Here is an 18,951-nt window from a genome sequence, read left to right as displayed (position 1 = left end):
CCCGGAGCAGGCGGGCGGAACGAGTCCCACCCTGCCTGTTGATATACGCCGCCGCCGTCACATTGTCCGTCCTGATCAAAACATGCTGGCCTACCACCAGGTGGCCGAGCCGTTTGAGGACCAGGAGGACCGCCTTCAACTCCAACACATTGATATGCAGGACAGCTGGGTCGGCATGACCCGTCCAGCTGCCCCCCACTGCGTGGGTCCGAAACGCCCCTCCCCAACCTGTGAGAGAGGCGTCGGTGAAAACCGTGACGTGGGAGCCTCTGCTGCCCATGGGGACCCCAGCGGAGAGGATACCCAGCCTCCCCCAGTGGGCGAGATCCCCCCATATCGACAAAGGAACCGTCAACCGTCTCCCTTTGCCCCACACCGGATCTATTCTCAAAGAGAGAAACCACCTCTGTATCCGCCTCATAAAGAGGAGGCCAAGAGGAACCACCGCGTGGGCCGCCGACATAAGGCCCAGCAGACGCATCACCTGCAGCGCCGTAACCGTCCCTCCCAGACGGAAACCCCCGAGCGCGTGACGGAGATCCCCCCGACGCTGCTCCGAGAGGGTCGCAAGCATGGGCTTCGACCTCAATGTCAAGCCCAAGTACTCCACCTGTTGACTGGGAAGAGGGGTACTCTTCTTCCAATTCACAGCAAAACCCAGGCTGGTGAGGAATTCCACCACCAGTCGAGTATGAGACCTGGCAACCTCCTCTGAACGGCTGAGGAGCAGAATGTCGTCGAGATAGAACAAAACTCGTATCCCCCGACGACGTAAAGGCCCCAGAGCAGCCGCCACGCACTTGGTGAATGTGCGGGGAGCCAGAGAATAACCGAACGGCATTCTGTGGTACTCGTACGCCACGCCCTGAAACAAGAACCGTAGGAACTTCCTGTGAGGAGGGAAAATGGGTATGTGAAAATACGCATCCTTCAGGTCTATGGAGGTGAACCAGTCCCCCCTCCTGACAGCAAGCAGAAGGAGTCGGACGGTCAACATCCTGAATGGTCTCACTACAATCAACCGATTGAACATGGACAGATTCAGTATAGGTCTGACCCCCCCAGTTTTCTTGGGCACCAGAAAATAACGGGAGTAGACGCCTGACATTGCGTCCTCTCTCGGGACCACAACGACGGCCTGCTTCGCCAACAGAGATCGAATCTCGTCGGCCAGGGCTGTCACCGCGCCCGACCCTGACAATAGGGTCGGCACCAAACCTGAGAACGGAGGATGGGGCCGCGCAAACTGCAAAACCAGCCCCGCCTCTAACGTTCTCCTCATCCACCGATTCAAGGGACATTCCCGTCGCCATATGTGAATATAATCCCACAGCGCCCCCGCCGTCAACTGACGCTGGGCCGCAAGGAACAGCAGATAATCGGCCCGGTCCCCCCCGTCGTGCAAAGCACCCAAGGGGGGACCCCGACAGAAAGGGCCGGTTTGATACGGGAGGAGCGGTCATCAAACTCGTGGACACACACTCACCCCCTGAACACCCCTCCAGCACACGCTGAGGAGCCGTTCCGCAGCCAGACACGCAAGGCCTGAGGACCCCATGGGCTCCTACACGCCGAAGCCCTGCAGTGATATTACTACCACTCAAATCACGCCAGCCTCTCCTTTGCAGACCACTGCCGGTTTGACGGGAGTGGGAGGCAACAGCGCGATACCCCGCCTGGCGAGGGCGAAGCCGGGGTAACCCCTGCTGAGCATTCAACAGAAGAGGCACCGAGTCCCCCTGCTGACCACTGAAGCTAGTGGCAGCTGCAACACCAGGTTCCACCCACCCACAACCTGCGGTGTAGGAACCACGCGACGACGGAACATTCTCACGGACAGACCCAGGCTCAGCCATCAACTGGGTGTCAGCCCCTGTCTCCATGAGAAGTGAAGAATGGGGCCGCATACGCTTCAAAGAAGGTTCGCGGCCCGCAGCCAAAGGAGAACGCTCAAAGCCCCGCTTCTGGGGATACCAGAGAGAGGACCGAACGGGGAGCGGGCTGCTCGCGGCAAAATGACGACGGGGTGGTTTACCAACCCCGAAATCACCAAAAATGGCCGATCCCTCGGCCGCCAAGACTGTCGGCCTTGCGAAACCCTGTCGATTCTCCAACCAGGGCACCACTGGCGGGGGAAACATGGCCGCCTGTCGAGGATCTCGCCACAGTCGTTGACGAGACCGTGCTCCCACCCCTGGCTGCACAGCGTGAGGCGGTGTAGGACCCGAATCAAAAACCGCCTGCGCCTCCACAGAACGCCCAAAAAGACTATCTGTGGAAAAAGGAGTCGTGAGGAGAGAAAACCTATCCTCTTCCCCAAGAGGAGACTGCTCCAACCAAAGATGCCTAACAACCAAAGTCGATAGCATCCGAATCCTCCCCGCAGTTATAGCTTGCGACTGAGTCAAGATCTCTATAACACCACAAACATGAATCACGTTCATAGTGTCGGTTGGACTCAAAGACCTACAACCCGACGCCATCTTGGATAGGAAAGTAGCCAGCTGAGCCACAACACTGGCCGCCGCTAAATGCCATCCTGCAGCAGTATACCACTCATCCGTCCATACTGCCACCCTCCGAGCCGACATGCTATCAAGCAACGGCCGGGCGGAACGTCGTTCATCCCCGCCTGGGCACAACAAAGAAGCTACCTGGCTACTTAGCCAAGGTACCCCTGGGCTGCACCCCGTCGTCAGCCCCTTCACCCGCAAAAAAGGTAAATAGAGCTCAGCGAACCCCCCCACACCCACCACCGACTGACCTTCATCAATGAAGGTGGCAAGAAGAGGGAAAAGCGGAATCCCGCGGCGGGGATTATTAGACATTCCAGCGTCAACATCAGCGTTAGCAGAAGAAGCAGCAGTAGCATTAGCATTAGCAGTAGCAGTAGCATTAGCGTCAACAGCATGTTCCAGGATCGCCAAGACATCGCCCACTACAGTGGAACGATCGCCAAGCCGCCCCGGCCCTGGTGCCGAAACATACTCCACAGCACGACCAACACCGACATCGACGCCTACTGACACAGACCTCACCTTTGTACAAGCCGACCCGATAGCCAAACCTTGTACGCTGCTCCTCGGTCCGTCGCCGTCAGCCGAGGAACCACCAGCACAGGTCTGCGTCGTCGAAACAAGCTCCGGAGAATCCAGGGAAACACAATCCTCCGGTAAGCCCTCAACATTATTAATCTTCCTTAATCTTTTCATTCCGCTAGCTCGCATGGTGCATAGCATCCAGTGCGCTGGGACGAAAATAGAGGAAGGGTGTGTCATGACCAGAGTCATGATTATATGGGTGGTACCACCATAAGGGGCGGGGCCCCATACAGGTGGGGTGCATGTGTTTTTGTTCGTGGGAGATACATTAGGTATCACAGGCGATATGGAGTATCTCGTAAGGCTCAGAGCGGGAGCGATGCCATACGAAATATAACTAGCTCCATCTCAGTTAACTAGTACCATCTCAGTTAACTAGTTCCATATCAGTTAACTAGCACCATCTTAGTTAACTAGTTCCATATCAGTTAACTAGTACCATCTCAGTTAACTATTTCCATATCAGTTAACTAGTACCATCTCATACCATCTCAGTTAACTATTTCCATCTCAGTTAACTCATACCATCTCAGTTAACTAGTACTATCTCAGTTAACTAGTACAATTCATCACACTGGCATATCCGGGCTTTCATCGCTGCCACTCCTACTTTCGGGGGAAACAGACACCGTTCCTATTGACCACCGTTGTATTTGGCCTGTATAAAAACGCTTGCATTGTTTGACATGTTTGTTAGTACATCATGTTAAATCAAGCAATTCCCTTCCAACACTGGCCACTATTGAGCGTTTGTGCCATTGTGAAAAGTTAGCTTTGATACGTTTTCAGATGTGTCTATTTCCCCAGTGAGTTGCAGGGTATTTCCTAATTTCCCTACCTGGACATTTAATATTACGCTTAATAATCTCCAAGGGACATACAACTAAAGTTGTAGTTTATTAACAAACGCTGTCTAATTCCTGTTTATTCCCTGAGTTGTTTTCCCCCAAAAGAGGTGTGGCATGATCCAAATAGAGGCATAGTGATCAAAATTCAGATGACGTATTGCCGGTCTGACGAATCTCAAAGGTTAGCATGCAGAAGTTTTAGCTAGTACCATCTCAGAGGTTAGCATGGGGAGGTATTAGCTAGTACCATCTCAGAGGTTAGCATGAGGAGGTTTTAGCTAGCACCATCTCAGATGTTAGCATGGGGAGGTTTTAGCTAGTACCATCTCAGAGGTTAGCATGGGGAGGTTTTAGCTAGTACCATCTCAGAGGTTAGCATGGGGAGGTTTTAGCTAGTACCATCTCAGAAGTTAGCATGGGGAGGTTTTAGCTAGCACCCAGGTAAGAAGACCCACATGTCAAAACACTGGCGTTGTCCTTTAACCCTTTCTGTGCCATTAACGTATATATACGTGTTTGCTCGCCAACCGTTGAGTGCCAATCACATATATATATACGTTATTTGGCTATACAGTCTCAGGGACCTCTGTGTATCATTGGAACTCATTCTGAGACCCAGAGAGTGCAATACCGGCCAAATCCTGCTAGGTGGCAGTATCGCCTACCCTTTGAAACCTTATTTCACACTGTGTGTTACATTGTATATGGTCCGGGTGGAGAATTTAGACAAAGCCAAGTGAATCGCTTCATCCGAGCACTTTTGAACGTGTTCAGCACACTTCATGCATATGTGCACTTGATGCATTTGTGCCATATCATGTCAGGGACCCGATGGACATCAATACTGGAAATCGAGATCAGACAATTGGAATATTATTTTTGGGATACCTCCTAGTAAAGGTAAGGACTATATGACATCAATTCTACTTTGATCCAACAATGATTTCACATCGATCGCAATGATCATATGAAACGGCGGCCGGGTAGCACAGCGGACTAAGCATCTGTCTACCACCGCAGAGACACTGGTATCGAATCCGGCTGTCAGCGGTACCTCCGGCTTGGCCGGTCGTCATACTGGCACATTTGGCAGTGTCAGCGGGAGGGAAGCCGGTGGTAATCTGGTCGTTGTAAAACAGCGACTCCTACAGGTCGGTCAGGGCGCATGCACAGCGAGGGAGGGAAATGGTGAAGGTAGTGTGACCTCCCACGCGTTACACTTCACCAATGAGAGTCCTCGCTGGCAGGTGAAAAGAGGCTGCCTGCTGTCTCCTATGTATCGGAGGAAGCATGTGATAGACTTCAGGGCTCCCTAGACCGACCAGTGGGGGGCACATGCATGCAACGACCAGGAAGGGGAAGGGGGGAATTGGCATAATGACTAAATTGGGATGGGAGGAAAATACAAAAAAATAGCAGGAGAAAAAGTGGATAAAAAACGATCATATCGTACTCCAAAACGTATGCCGTTGCTGACGATCAGAGCATCAACGACCCGCCCCCCTTTGATGCATTCATGATGAAACATAATACCTATTATATACAGATGCAACACTGAAAAATCGAACCTCTTCTGCTGCTGGTCTGCTGCTCCTCTGCCACTATAGAACTAGCACTCAGGTGTTATATTTCGGGGGCTGGTGGCTGGCTCCCAAAGTGAACAAAGGGAGGGTACTTAACTTAAGTGCTCCCCCAGGGAGGGGTCAGGGGCTACTGCCCTCAGACCCCCAAGATAATTTTTATATGGGCAGTCTGACTTGGGGTACTGCCCATATATTAGTGTTGCAATTAGGGATGTCCGATATTATTGGCCTACCGATATTATCGGCCGATATTGGTATAAAAATGTGATATCGAAAAATATCTGTATCGGTTTAAAAAAAAATATTTATATATCTTTAAATTTTTACATTTATTTAACCTTTATTTACCCAGGCAAGCAAGTAAGAACAAATTATTATTTTATTTATTGTCAAAGTATGCATAATGTTGTGTTAATTACACGACAAGAGATATGTCATGTTAATTACCTGAAATTATTCCGTTTCCGGGGGGGGGGGGGGGGGGGGGGGACCCTGCATATATCGGTATCGGTTGATATCGGTTGATATCGGTATCGGAAATTAAGAGTTGGACAATATCGGTATATCGGTATCAGTAAAAAAGCCAATATCGAGCCTAGTTGCAATGCATGATAAGTAAACAATGAAAAAAGCTAAGGAATCAGATGGAGCTGGGGCATTTGGGACGAATACAAATTTAAGATGAAAAAGTCTCCCCAGTGGGAGGCAGTGGAGGTGTGAAATCTGGCCCGGTCCAGAACAATAGGAGTCACAAAATCAGTTTGGCCCGTGGAGTGGTGGAGCAGCAGCAGAGGAGCAGCAGAGGTTTGATTTTTCAGTGCTGCATCTGTACCTTTGATTTTGAAATAGTAACGTATTTGTAGTGATGTGATGTGATGTCACACGCTTACTTCCTGTTTAGTGATGTGATGCCACATGCTTACTTCCTGTTCAGTGATGTGATGTCAGTTTTATTGGTCTTCTCAAAAGGTAATTTAACCTGATGTCATTCCTGGACAAAGTGAGTCAGGTATTCATTGTTAAAGCACCATGAAGATGATCAACACACATTTACCCCCAAACCATTTTCCTGAGCAAAGCTTACTTTTTTAGATTCCTAAACTTGAGCTTTGTTTACCTTTTTACAAAAATGTGACCAGTATGGTGATAAACCATAGAATTATATAGAAGATACCGACCCCAAATGATCTCCGGGTTATGCTAACAGTGCACTTCCTTGTTTACGTCGGCAAACTCCCAGCTTTCCTTAGAGCTGTTCCGGTACAATGCGCATTGAAAAAGGCAATATCTTTGTTAGCGTGACAAGGAGAAATGTTTAAAGGTGTCATGCATTATAAATGTCATTTTTCAGTCTCTAGCATTGTATTATAGTAATAGGAGTTAGTATCAATGTGTTTTTGTGTCTAAATACCATATTGGCGGATTGCTCTCATTCAGCTCAGACCATTTCCTGCTCGATTTAATTAGGTCGTTCTGATTTGAGGCGCATGCTGACGTCAGTGGGCGCTGGGTAAGCGGACAGCCCACACAGCGATAGCAGAGCAAGTGGAAACCACTTCCTCAAACTGCGAGGCAGATAGTGAAACCCGACACCTAGACTGCACTGAGAGAGAGATATAGAGAGGGAGAGAGAGAGGGAGAGACAGAGAGAGAGAGGGAGAGAGAGAGGGAGGGAGGGAGAGAGGGAGAGGAGAGAGCCCGCGTCTGCGTGTGCTTGTTTCATTCACAGCGTTTCATTCTCAGTCCCGCTGAGTCCGGGGCTCTCTCTCTCTCTCTCTCTCCCTCTCTCTCCCTCTCTCTCTCTCTCTCTCTCTCTCTCTCTCTTTCTCTCTTTCCCTCTCCCCTCTCTCTCTCTCTATCCCACCCCCTCTCTCGCTCTCTCTCTTTCCCTCTCCCCCCTCTCTCTCTCTATCCCACCCCTCTCTCTCTCTCTCTCTCTCTCTCTCTCTCTCTCTCTCTCTCTCTCTATCTCTCTCTGTCTACCAGTCGCAGACTCTGTGGATGACTGCCACTGAAAGTGCTTATGGGCGGAGCCCAGCCAATATCAGGCTGAAATCTTGAGGCTGGAAAATGATGCTTTTGAGTACTCCATTAGAAATATAAAACAATGATTTTTTTTTATAAACCTTACAGATGTATTCCATAGACTCACAGGAATTGTGTAAAGTTGCCCAAATAGTGCTAGGAATAGCAATGCAGGTCCCCTTTAAGGCAGGTTTATCACCATACTGGTCTTTTAAGGTTAGTGTTAAAGGGATAGTTCTGATCTTTCAGCTTACTTACCGAGTTCTCACCGGGTTCCGAGGGGTCGCAAAACCAGAAGGTTTTAATCCACACCACGACATGCAGGAAAAAAGGGTTCCCCGTTTCCAACACAAAAGCATGGTCCAGTATTTCCGATTCCGCTATCAGATGCCACTATTTTGTGTCTTGAAAAAGCTAGTGTATTACTATGCGCTGGAGCCACTTCACAGGTAACGTGGCTCAAAAGGCTGTTTAAAAATGCTGGAGGACCGTGGCTTTGTGTTGTAAATAGGTATCCCTTTGCCTGCATGTCGTGGTGTGGATTTAATCTTTTTGGTTTCATGGCCTGTTTGCTTTCCAGTTCACTCAGGAAACCGGCCAGAAATCGGTTTTTGTAATCCCTGTGGTGACCCATCCTAACCCCTTAGGAGCAGTGGGCAGCCACAGGCAGGCGCCCGGGGACCGACTCCAGTTGTAAATGCCAGTACCTTGGTTAAGGCCAATGTCAGGAGTATGTACCTTAGCATGCATGTCTTTTAATAATAGTATGATTTGCGTCTTTTAATAAAAGTATGATTCATGTGTTTTGGGGCAGTGTGTACGTAGATAGACGCTGTGCTACTTGCCAGGAAGTCAAAGGAAATATTTTTAAAGATAAAATGAATGAACCAAAGTGCAGAACCACTTTGAAACAATTCACTCTGCAGTTCTGCTCGACTCTCAAGGGCTGTGTTCGAACATGCTGCAACCAACTTGTTTTCTGCCCACCTCTCCATCTATCTGTCCGTCCCTCCAGGGGGAGTGTCTGTTATGCTAATAAGCAAAGATGACATCATAGGTCATCTGGTGTCCGTTGTCCCATCCGTACAGCTTCTTGTCCAGTGGGCTGTAGGCCAGCTGCGAGGTGTGTTGGTGTTTGTTGGTAAAGGACAGGAGTGGCACAGTGTGTGTGAGCGTGTGCGTGTCGAAGGCATACGTGACGTTGGCATGGAAACTCTCTGTGTTCTCCACTGCATACAGCACCCCGCACACCAGGAAGCTGTCGCCGTAACGACCGCGACGCAGGCCCGTGCGGAAACTGCGGATCGTCTGAAGGTCTCTGGGGTGGAGCTGGTTGAGGAGGATGACCTCTTGGTGAAAACCTTCTGTGTCGAGAGCTGGATACAGCAGCCACAGACCTGCCTCATCCACTGCAAACTCCACCTGGAAACATGAACAGATACAAATACCAACATGTACATGATTCCCAAGTTACCATGCCTAGCTAACATCCTGGAATCTCTGGTAAATAACCAACTCAAGGCATTTCTTTCTAGTCACTCTGTTTTAAGTCCACACCAATCGGGTCTTAGAGCAAATCACAGCACTATTTCAGCCATTACGTTAGTTACAAATAATATAGTATCGCTTTAGACAATGAGAAACATTGTGCTGCTCTTTTTGTGGATCTGTCAAAAGCATTTGATACAATTGTATCTTACTTTGCTCTTACAAATAGGGCTGCCGCCAGTGGAGGCTGCTGACCAAATCTTTAGGTGAAGCTCAAATTATTATATTATATTATATATTAAATTATATTTTTTAAACATCCCCAACGCTGCAACACCCCCATTCCTCCCAGGTGTCAGGCTCCTCATTCGCTTCCATTCATTTTGGGGACCATGTTTAAATATCATACTTCTGAAGTATAAACAAACTATACTGCTGTGACGATTTCAATAAAACAGACCATTCTGAGTCAATGGTATGCAAAACTGTACATTGGAATATCTAACATGTATTTACCACCTTCCTCTGCACGAGGCCACAGATGGGTTTTATGTAACACAAGGACAATGAATGAATGAATGAATGAATGAATGAATGAATGAATGAATGAATGAACGAATGAATGAATGAATGAATGAATGAATGAATGAATGAATGAAAACTTTATTTAACAGATTGCAGAATGGGTACAATACAGTACGGCTCAATACACACAATTGTTAAGGGGATGCAGACCAGAGAAAGACTTTCGTCTTGTTTACATCAGGGTCCCCCATTTTCAATTCATCATAACATGACATACAGATAGACAGTACTGCTACATCTATATATGACATACAGAGATATAGACAGTACTGCTACATCCAGACATTTATGACATACCAGATCTACAAATATACATTACTGTTTAAGAGTACAACGCCTGTAGACCTATAGCGTTGGAAACTCTGATTAAGGAGAGGAGAGGAGAGGAGAGGAGAGGAGAGGAGAGGAGAGGAGAGAGAAGGAGTGTTGGGGACGCGTACAAGATCCCAATGCATTGTCCTGTGGGATTATATTAACACAACAGAACAGAATGAGAGAGAGAGACAGAGAGAGACCATGGCAGGTTTATATTAACACAACAGATAGGGCTGGGCGATATGGCCAAAAATGTTATCGCGATAAAATAATAAAATAATTTTCATATCACTCGATATCGATAATTATCGTCGATATAATTTCTGTCAAGTTTAATTAACTTCTTATGCCCGGCGCCGTTCTTCTACGCAGTAAACACGGCCCAGTGCATAGATTATTATATTCCACCAGGGGGCAACCTACCGCCACTGGATCATATGCATTATAAGAATGGAACTAACACAGTTAGCCAGAGCAAGCGGTGTATCCCACGACAATGTACTAACTATCACCCTAAAATACTCCGTTCCGCCCCAATACATTGCAACGACGTCCACCGCGGCGCAGCATACCCCACACTACTCTAACCGTACCCTCAGAATTCACGCCACACACCCACTCTGCACGTAAACTATAAAATAGCGGCGTGATGATCCTAGCCAGCCTTGTTTACTACCCAGAGGTGCACCGCGGGTCTCCTTTGCTGTCGCCATCTCCTTCACTGATTGGTTGTTAGTGCACATGTGCTGATATCCAAGCTTGGGAAATCGATATATCGAAACTTTGCGACCATGTTTCATGTTTATTTCGAGGAAATAATTTATCGCAATAGTTATCGTTATCGTTTTATCGCCCAGCCCTAACAACAGAACAGAATGAGAGAGAGAGAGAGAGACCGCGGCGTGTTTATATTAACACAACAGAACTGAATGAGAGAGAGAGAGTGTGTGTGTGTGTGTGTGTGTGTGTGTGTGTGTGTGTGTGTGTAATAACAAGTATACTATAATCACAGGTGTATTATGGTGCAGTGCAGGGTCCATGTGTGTGGCTTGTGTCCAATAACGTTAGGTTATGACTATAACCAAGTTCTGTTAGTATAGCGACGCTCGGCATCGCTCTCTGCACTATCTCGCATACGTGCACGCGCACTGAATAAAGACCACAATGTACCTTTAATCCCAATATTTGTCTGACCACACCCCTATCAGCTTACCCATATAAGCAGGGGTGGGGCCACCCACTCTCCTCCTTCCCAAGCTTTCGCCACAAGGCGAGGTCAAAGGCTGCAGCGGCGTCGGATGCCGAGCGTCGCTATACTAACAGAACTTGGTTATAGTCATAACCTAACGTTCTGTATCGTATCGCTCTCGCTCGGCATCGCTCTCTGCACAAGGGAGGCCGAGCGAGAGCCAACGGCCGACAAATACACCCCGCTGACAGCCCCCCACAAACCATCAGAACAGGGAGGGCCGAGCCCCCCCGACCCACCCTAATGGCGGGCACCCCCCCTATTAGGGGCTTCACGGGAGGGCGACGGACCCGACCGTGCGAAGAGGCACTCAAGCAACTCAACGCACAGGGTGAGCAGACCGTGGCTTGACCCCACGACTACACACACGCACAACCCGCATGCCACCCGGGAACGAACGGAGGAACAACCTCGTTACTGCCCCCAGAATCACGGGGTCAAGGGCAAACCCAACCCCGTGGCAAGGCCGTAGCAGCGGAGCACGAAGGAAGACCCAGACCCACCAAAAGGACTGGACTCCCTAGAATGGGGGCCCGGAGAAGTCCATGATGCCAGCATCAAGACCCCACCAGGTGGGCATGTAGTGCCCCGCCCCCCACATCGCCAGCGTATTCGGACAAAGGCCCCTCAGTTACTGCACCTGGTATTCCCAGGCGGAATCCCATCCAAGTACTAACCAGGCCAGAACCTGCTTAGCCTCCGAGATCGGACGAGATCGGGCGCGTTCAGGTTGGTATGGCCGTAAGCCGAGCGGGCCCCGTCCCCCCAATAGTACACCGCCTGGCACACTGACCCTGCAGAACAGGCAGTCAGCATGGCCGTAAGCACACAAAAAAGGTTAACCAACGGAAGCAGGCAGCGCACCGGGGAAAAACCAGGCAACAGGCTGTTAACCCTAGCCTGGAGACTGCGGACGAGACAGGCGCCAGAGGGGACAGCTGAACACAGCCGCCCCGGCGGAAGGAGCGTAAGCTGGCGGTGTTGCATGACCAAGCCTCCATTTAAAAACCCCCACCCAGAGGGGTCGAGGCAGAGAAGGCTGACACGATTGGCAGACGTCATGAACGTGCAGGGGCACCCTCAAACGGTGAACCCGGGAGTTGACACTGCTCCAACACACCAGGGAATCAACCACCTCGGTGTTACCCAATGCGGTGGTTGTTCCTATAACCCCTCAAGAAAAAACTCCAAAACACACCTGCGGGTATACACCGGCTATACCGCAGTACAAGTGTTTCAGTTTCCAAAAAGGGTTAACCCAGGCCTACGGGTCGCAAACATCACTTCGGACCGGGCCTGGCGGTACGGGAAGCACAGGGTCACCAGAGGAGGTCAAAAAACCACCCCCACAGGCCCCTCTTCGCCATGCGTGAGAGAGGAGCGAAAAATAATGGAGAACCAGCCCCTAAGCACACTGTACCTGGTATTCCCCGGCGGTCTCCCAACCAAGTACTAACCAGGACCAACCTGTGTAGCGGCCGAGATCCGACGAGATCGAGCGCGTACAGAATGGCATGGCTGTAAGCCATGACGACAGTGCTGAGTAAAAACATACCCAACCAGGGTCTCCATAGCGCTTAACCCTGTGACACCCAGACCGACCTGGCATTTTTCCCCCTGAAAAAAGCCCAAGTCCCTCAGGGTACCAGAACAGCAGATCTGCATCCCCGGCGGACAACGGGTTCAACTGATCTGGACCAGCGTGACCAGAACCAGTCCCGTGCCCTAACCACGCCGACATGCCTACTCCAGGAGAAGGGCAGATATGCGTGTTGATCTTAACATGAAAAGAAGGCGCCACCCAGACGTTCGGACGAACCGCGCCTGGTGGCCCACCCCAAGGGCGTGAGACCCCACCACATATGTTCAGATCCATCCCGTCATCATCCCCCAGACATGAACGAGAATCCGTCGACAACCCACCCAGGTCATGGGATGTGGTCGTCGGAAGAGGAAAAACCCCCATCTCAGTTGCTTTATAAAAACGCTGTTTCAACCACAAGCAACCAAGGCGTGCCAGTCAATCGCCTGTTTACAGCGAGCTAGCACTATACGTGCGTCGGGACACACCCCCATCAATGAACAGGCTAATTAGACCTGTCATTGAATCCCCAAGGCGCCCAGGGGAACGACAAGAGGGGTGTGACACTCTTTAACTCCAACACTTCTGGAATAGAAAGAAGGAAGCATCAACAGTATGTATCCCAGTCTACACAGCCGGGGTAAAAAATGTTCACATTTTTACATCCCACCACCCTCCCATAGGAAAGAGACGGGGATCCCCAGAGAGACTTCCCACGCGAGCTGTACAGATTGAAAAGAATATATTGCACCTTGAGCCATGTAAAAAACTGGTTTTAGGGCCTCCGGGGAAGAGGCACTGAACCCATACACACTCAATAAACGAATTGAATCGAATATACATACAATAGAAAAGGACCCTTCTAGAGGGTCCACTCACTTTGACAATCTGAGGAGGAAGGCTCTGTACTCTGATGGAGGCTTCCTCACATGGAAGAAGGAGTCCGAACTCACAGAAGGCCTGAATAGGCGCTTGGTGAGGAGGAGCCCTGACCACCCCCCCTGAAAACAGATCCATCACATGGACCTGAACAGCACACGGAAGTCCTACCAACAGAGACGCGCACGGTGACGTACTCTATGGCGGGGGAATTCCTGCGGTGCACACGCCCAATATACCAGGCCGTGGGACCAGGAACTCCCTCCCCCCCCCCCGTAACGTGCCGAACCGCCACGTGACGGGAACCTTGAAGGACAGGGGGTGTACCCCTGACCGACAGAACAATGGGGAGAGGAAAGGTTACCAGTTCACCCCTTTACGACCCCACACCCATGATACGATGTAACGACAAAAAGAGAATATGACACAGTCATAGTCAGCTCTATGAAGCGTTTCACAGCTCCACACAGCGCATGAGCTAACCTGCTATCTGATTTTTACTAAGGAAAAACACAGAATAGAGAGGGCTCTAAGAACCCCGGTCCAACATACACATGTGCTTCTGTGGCCAGTACAACCCAGTTGTAGGTCACATGACACACACAACCCATCATCACCTACAAAAAATGGCAAAAACACTCAACAGAGGAACGCCGTTTTTTTCACAATGAGAGAATACATCATTCTTGATTAGTATCGACCACAGGCCTTGCTAAGCACACATGACAGCAACCAAACCAATTTCCCTTTAGGAAATAAGTTTCTCCAGCAGATTTAGCACAACCTCAGCAATCAAGCTAAGAGTTACATCGTATCCCTACCACACAAAAGACACAATTAATGCACAACATGTCTGACAGGAGGATGAAAAAGTCCCCAGGGAACCGGGGGGGAAACACAATCCTCCTATTTTACCCTCAATACGGCCAGTTAAAACAGGAAAACCTGTTAATGTGTGAACACACTGTTCATTGTCATTACAGTCTGAGAAAGAACATTCTTTTACTCACTTGTCACCAAGCATAGCTTCATAGGTTAGTTACCTTAGTTGTGAGCATATAAACACCATGATGTTTCTCACACAACAACCAGATCCGATTTGCACGGAGAAGCTAACTGCCAGTAACAAAAAACAGCTCACACATAACCCGCAACGTATCCTAAATGCATTGCAACAACACACGTTTTGGGAAAAAACACCGTTATTCACAACACACTTAGCAAAGTAAAACCAGAAGACGTGTTATGAGGTCTGGTCAACCCCGTACCTACCCGGAACGCAGATCAGCGAAGTGCAGTCACAGACACCGTAGGAAACACAGCCGCTCCTGTGTTGTCCGAACTGGGTAGCGTCACCGCCCCAACCCGTACTACAGTCCCCCGTTGATGCAACCTTGCCGTCCAGGCTCAGGGCAGGGTCGACGAAACATCCCCTGTCAAGGATGACGTCGCGGTCAAGAGTGTAAAACATGTTAAAATCAAAGCACGTTCAACAGAATAGCCTAACGACGCACGCGATCAGAAGCGAGCTCACGGCGGCGCGCGAGAAGCTAAGCTACCCCGCGCCAGCCATGGCCCCTAGCAGCAAGCTAACGTTACCTAGCGACCACGACATGCTAGCCCCGCAGCTAACAGCTGACTGGCTAATAGTAGGCCCTAAGCAGGCCATGCAGCGATCCAGCAGGCTAACGCAGCAGTTAACAGCTGACTGGCTAACCGTAAGCTATGAACATGTAAACAATGACATAACACTCACCCAGACAGGCCGCCATTCTGAACCTCTCCTCACTTTTTAAGAGAAAAGAGAAAACAAGATGTCAACACCGCTTCACAACGGTGACTTTACCACATCCGACGGAATCAGCACAGTACCAACTGGCCTGTGTAGCTGACTTTGAACATGAATCTGCCGCTATCGCACATTACATGCACATATCCCCTCGTGAAGGAATACTCTCATTTGGATATGAAAGATGGGGCCTTAACACGGTGACAGAGAGAATCCACTCGTCCAGAACACACAGGGATCACCAGTGTCAATGGTCGCGGCCCACTAGTTAAAACTATAATGGTCTCCAGACCAAGGCCTTCTGTCGCCTAGGTGGCTAAACAAAGGACCCTAGCCTGGGGCCGGTTTCCATAAACTTTGTCAAGTAGCCCCCATAGCACTAACAGACAAGTGGAGCCCGCCAGCAAACACTACTCACCCAACCTGGAACGCACCGCTTCTCACAACAGCGGCATGTCCGACAGTTCAGCTGTGGCCTGACAGGTTTCACCCCAACAAACACAGCAAGGAACTGCAGTTGAGAAGCATGCAGCGGCGTGCTCCCAATACGAAAACCGGTGGAGGGTTTTTAGAATGATCATCATCTTCCAGACACTCCAGTACGAAGACAATATCGCCGTATTTTCTCGAAAATAGTGAGAGAGAAAATAAAGATATGATGTCAACGTATCCTTGTTTCCCAAAGCTGCTCCTAAACCTTTCTTCCATCATGGTGTCAAGTGTGGGGATCTACCGAGGCACTTCTTCCTTGTGGTGAAAGCGAGAAGGAGGAGAGTGGGTGGCCCCACCCCTGCTTATATGGGTAAGCTGATAGGGGTGTGGTCAGACAAATATTGGGATTAAAGGTACATTGTGGTCTTTATTCAGTGCGCGTGCACGTATGCGAGATAGTGCAGAGAGCGATGCCGAGCGAGAGCGATACGATACAGAACAATAGTCCATGTATCTTTTGTGTGTGCGTGTGTGTTTAAGACTGTGGTCTTTGAGAATAAGAATGTTATAGTTCTTCTTTCTACACATGAATGAATGAATGAATGAATGAATGAATGAATGAATGAATGAATGAATGAATGAATGAATTAATGAATTAATGAATTCTCTCTCTCTCTCTCTCTCTCTCTCTCGCTCTCTCTCTCTCTCTCTCTCTCTCTCTCTCTCTCTCTCTCTCTCTCTCTCTCTCTCTCTCTCTCTCTCTCAAACACACATTCTCTCTCTCTATGAGACAGGTCCATTGAAAACACAGCGTCAGTTTGATCTATGTGATCTTTCATATCTTAACAAATATTGTGATATATATTGACATCGGATCACAATATTTGGTTGAGATAAACAGACTTGCCGGTATGCCCTCAGCGCAGCCTGTGACCTGGGCCTGAGGGTTGACCCCATGACCACTCTTTGCTTTATTCTCCACTTCCTCCTGGGTTCTGTGTTTGCCCACACACAGGTAAACCGGGATTAACACCTGGTTAACTGTGTGTGTGTGGGTAGGGCATGTCTCTGTCTAAAGGGCTGGGCGATATGGCCTCTAAAGGATATCGCAATATTTTTTTAGCTATATCACGATACACGATATATATCGCGATATTTGGACATTTACTCTAAAGCACTTAAAAATGCTTGATTTAACCCTTTGATGCATACAGTCATGCCAATACGATGATTATAATAGTCCCTGCAACATATGTTTGCATTAAACCATGAAGATGCTTTAAAAAAAGTATTAAATTAAAAGTTTCTAAAAATGTACTAAGACATTGTCTCTACTGACATACTAATACTTTTAATTTTTTTTATTAAAAATTTTATAATCTACTGTAAGACCATTTATATAAAAACTCTTGGGTGACTTTTGCACAGTACTGTTTTCTATCCACTTTAGCTAAAAACACACACACACACTTTATATATACACACTACTGTGAGACAATAATAATCACACACAAAGGGATAATGGCTTATAGCAGACTTGATGATTGTATAATATTTCAGATAATGAAATTAAATGTTTATCATCAACTATCCCAGTTAGTATTTATATTGTAACGTGTGGCCACTTTAAATTATTGAGAGCGAGAGTAAGGCTGAGCCCGAACGTTCGAACGTTCGTTCGTTATGTTAACATTCGAATTCTAAATCAAAATTCGAATTTTTAATTTGTAATAAACTTTTTTTTTTCTTTTTTTTTTATGTGTCTATTCATTCTGTTTGAACCAATGTGGTTTTTCTTCACAGTTGCAGATAAAGATTAGGCTACACTTATAATATATATATAAAAAAAAAAAACGTTATATTCATTAAAGAAAGTTGATTTAATAAAAAAGAGACTAATTTAATCAGATGAATCACTTGATTCAAATTGAGGATTTAGTTTGAGGATATCTAAACAAAAAAAATACAAACAAAAAATACAAAATGTGTAACTTTGAAATAAAATTAAAAACGAAGGTTCGAACGTTCGTTTGTAAAACCCTGACGAAGTTCGAATCCCAAAAACAGGCTTCGGGGACAGCCTTAAAGGAAAACTCCAACATTTTGGGAAATTAGCTTATTTAACATCTTCCCTGGAGTTAGACAAGAAGATAGATACCTTTTTTGTCTCTGTGCGTGCATTTAGCTTTGGGAACAGTAGCTCCGTTAGCGTAGCTTAGCTTCATCACTGGAAGTGGAGGGGTGCAATAGCCTGACGTTCCCTACAGAGTCCTACAGTCACCAAATACACTCCAAATACAACTCCAAAACGTTCCTGTAAACATGTTGTGACCTGTGTATTTACCACGTGGAGAAATAAAAAATAATTTAATTCGACAATTACGTTTTCTAAGCAGATATACTCGGAACTATTTTTTGCCGAACGACTCCTCTCTGCGCGCACTCAGTGATTTCTACGTGGAATCCGTGTTTGTTTGCATTCTCATTCATTCAAAGGATCCGAACCGATTGAAGTTTATGGATACCATGACTTAAAATCCTCTTACCTTGACGATTAAAAGCCTCCCCAATTTAGAAAACAGTAATCCAATGGCTGGTATTGATAATATAATACTAACTACTGCACGGAGCTAACACAGAACCGGATGGTCACTAAAGCAAATATAATGACTTCCTTTCTGGGGGGTTTCAAAATAAAAGAGCGACGTCTATAGCAGCGGAAAACGTTTATTTTGTACATTATCTAACGTTAACACGAACCTAAACTAACGTTACAACTAACCTAAAGTTAGTTTAGGTTCGTGTTAACGTTAGATAATGTACAAAATAAATGTTTTCCGCTGCTATAGACGTCGCTCTTTTATTTTGAAAACCCCCAGAAAGGAAGTCATTATATTTGCTTTAGTGACCGTCCGGTTCTGTGTTAGCTCCGGTTAGCTCCGTGCAGTAGTTTGTATTATATTATCAATACCACCCATTGGATTACTGTTTTCTAAATTGGGGAGGCTTTTAATCGTCAAGGTAAGAGGATTTTAAGTCATGGTATCCATAAACTTCAATCGGTTTGGATCCTTT

The 18,951-nt window shown here is 47.7% G+C and overlaps 1 protein-coding gene across 1 annotated transcript in view; it reads right to left on the bottom strand.

Annotated features, from left to right (window-relative positions):
* Positions 1-7,503: 7,503 nt before the first annotated feature.
* The window catches only part of olfml2bb (olfactomedin-like 2Bb), a 66,495-nt gene continuing 55,047 nt past the window's right edge, over positions 7,504-18,951 (bottom strand). Inside the window, exon 9 of the mRNA XM_084326883.1 lies at positions 7,504-8,979. Coding sequence (XP_084183009.1) covers positions 8,590-8,979 — 390 coding nt within the window. The 3' untranslated portion in view covers positions 7,504-8,589. The remainder of the gene's footprint in view (positions 8,980-18,951) is intronic.

Source organism: Notolepis coatsorum (genome assembly GCF_963971535.1).
Source record: "Notolepis coatsorum genome assembly, chromosome: 13".
In the NCBI taxonomy this organism is placed as follows: domain Eukaryota; kingdom Metazoa; phylum Chordata; class Actinopteri; order Aulopiformes; family Paralepididae; genus Notolepis; species Notolepis coatsorum.
This window is presented reverse-complemented; position numbering and strand designations above follow the sequence as displayed.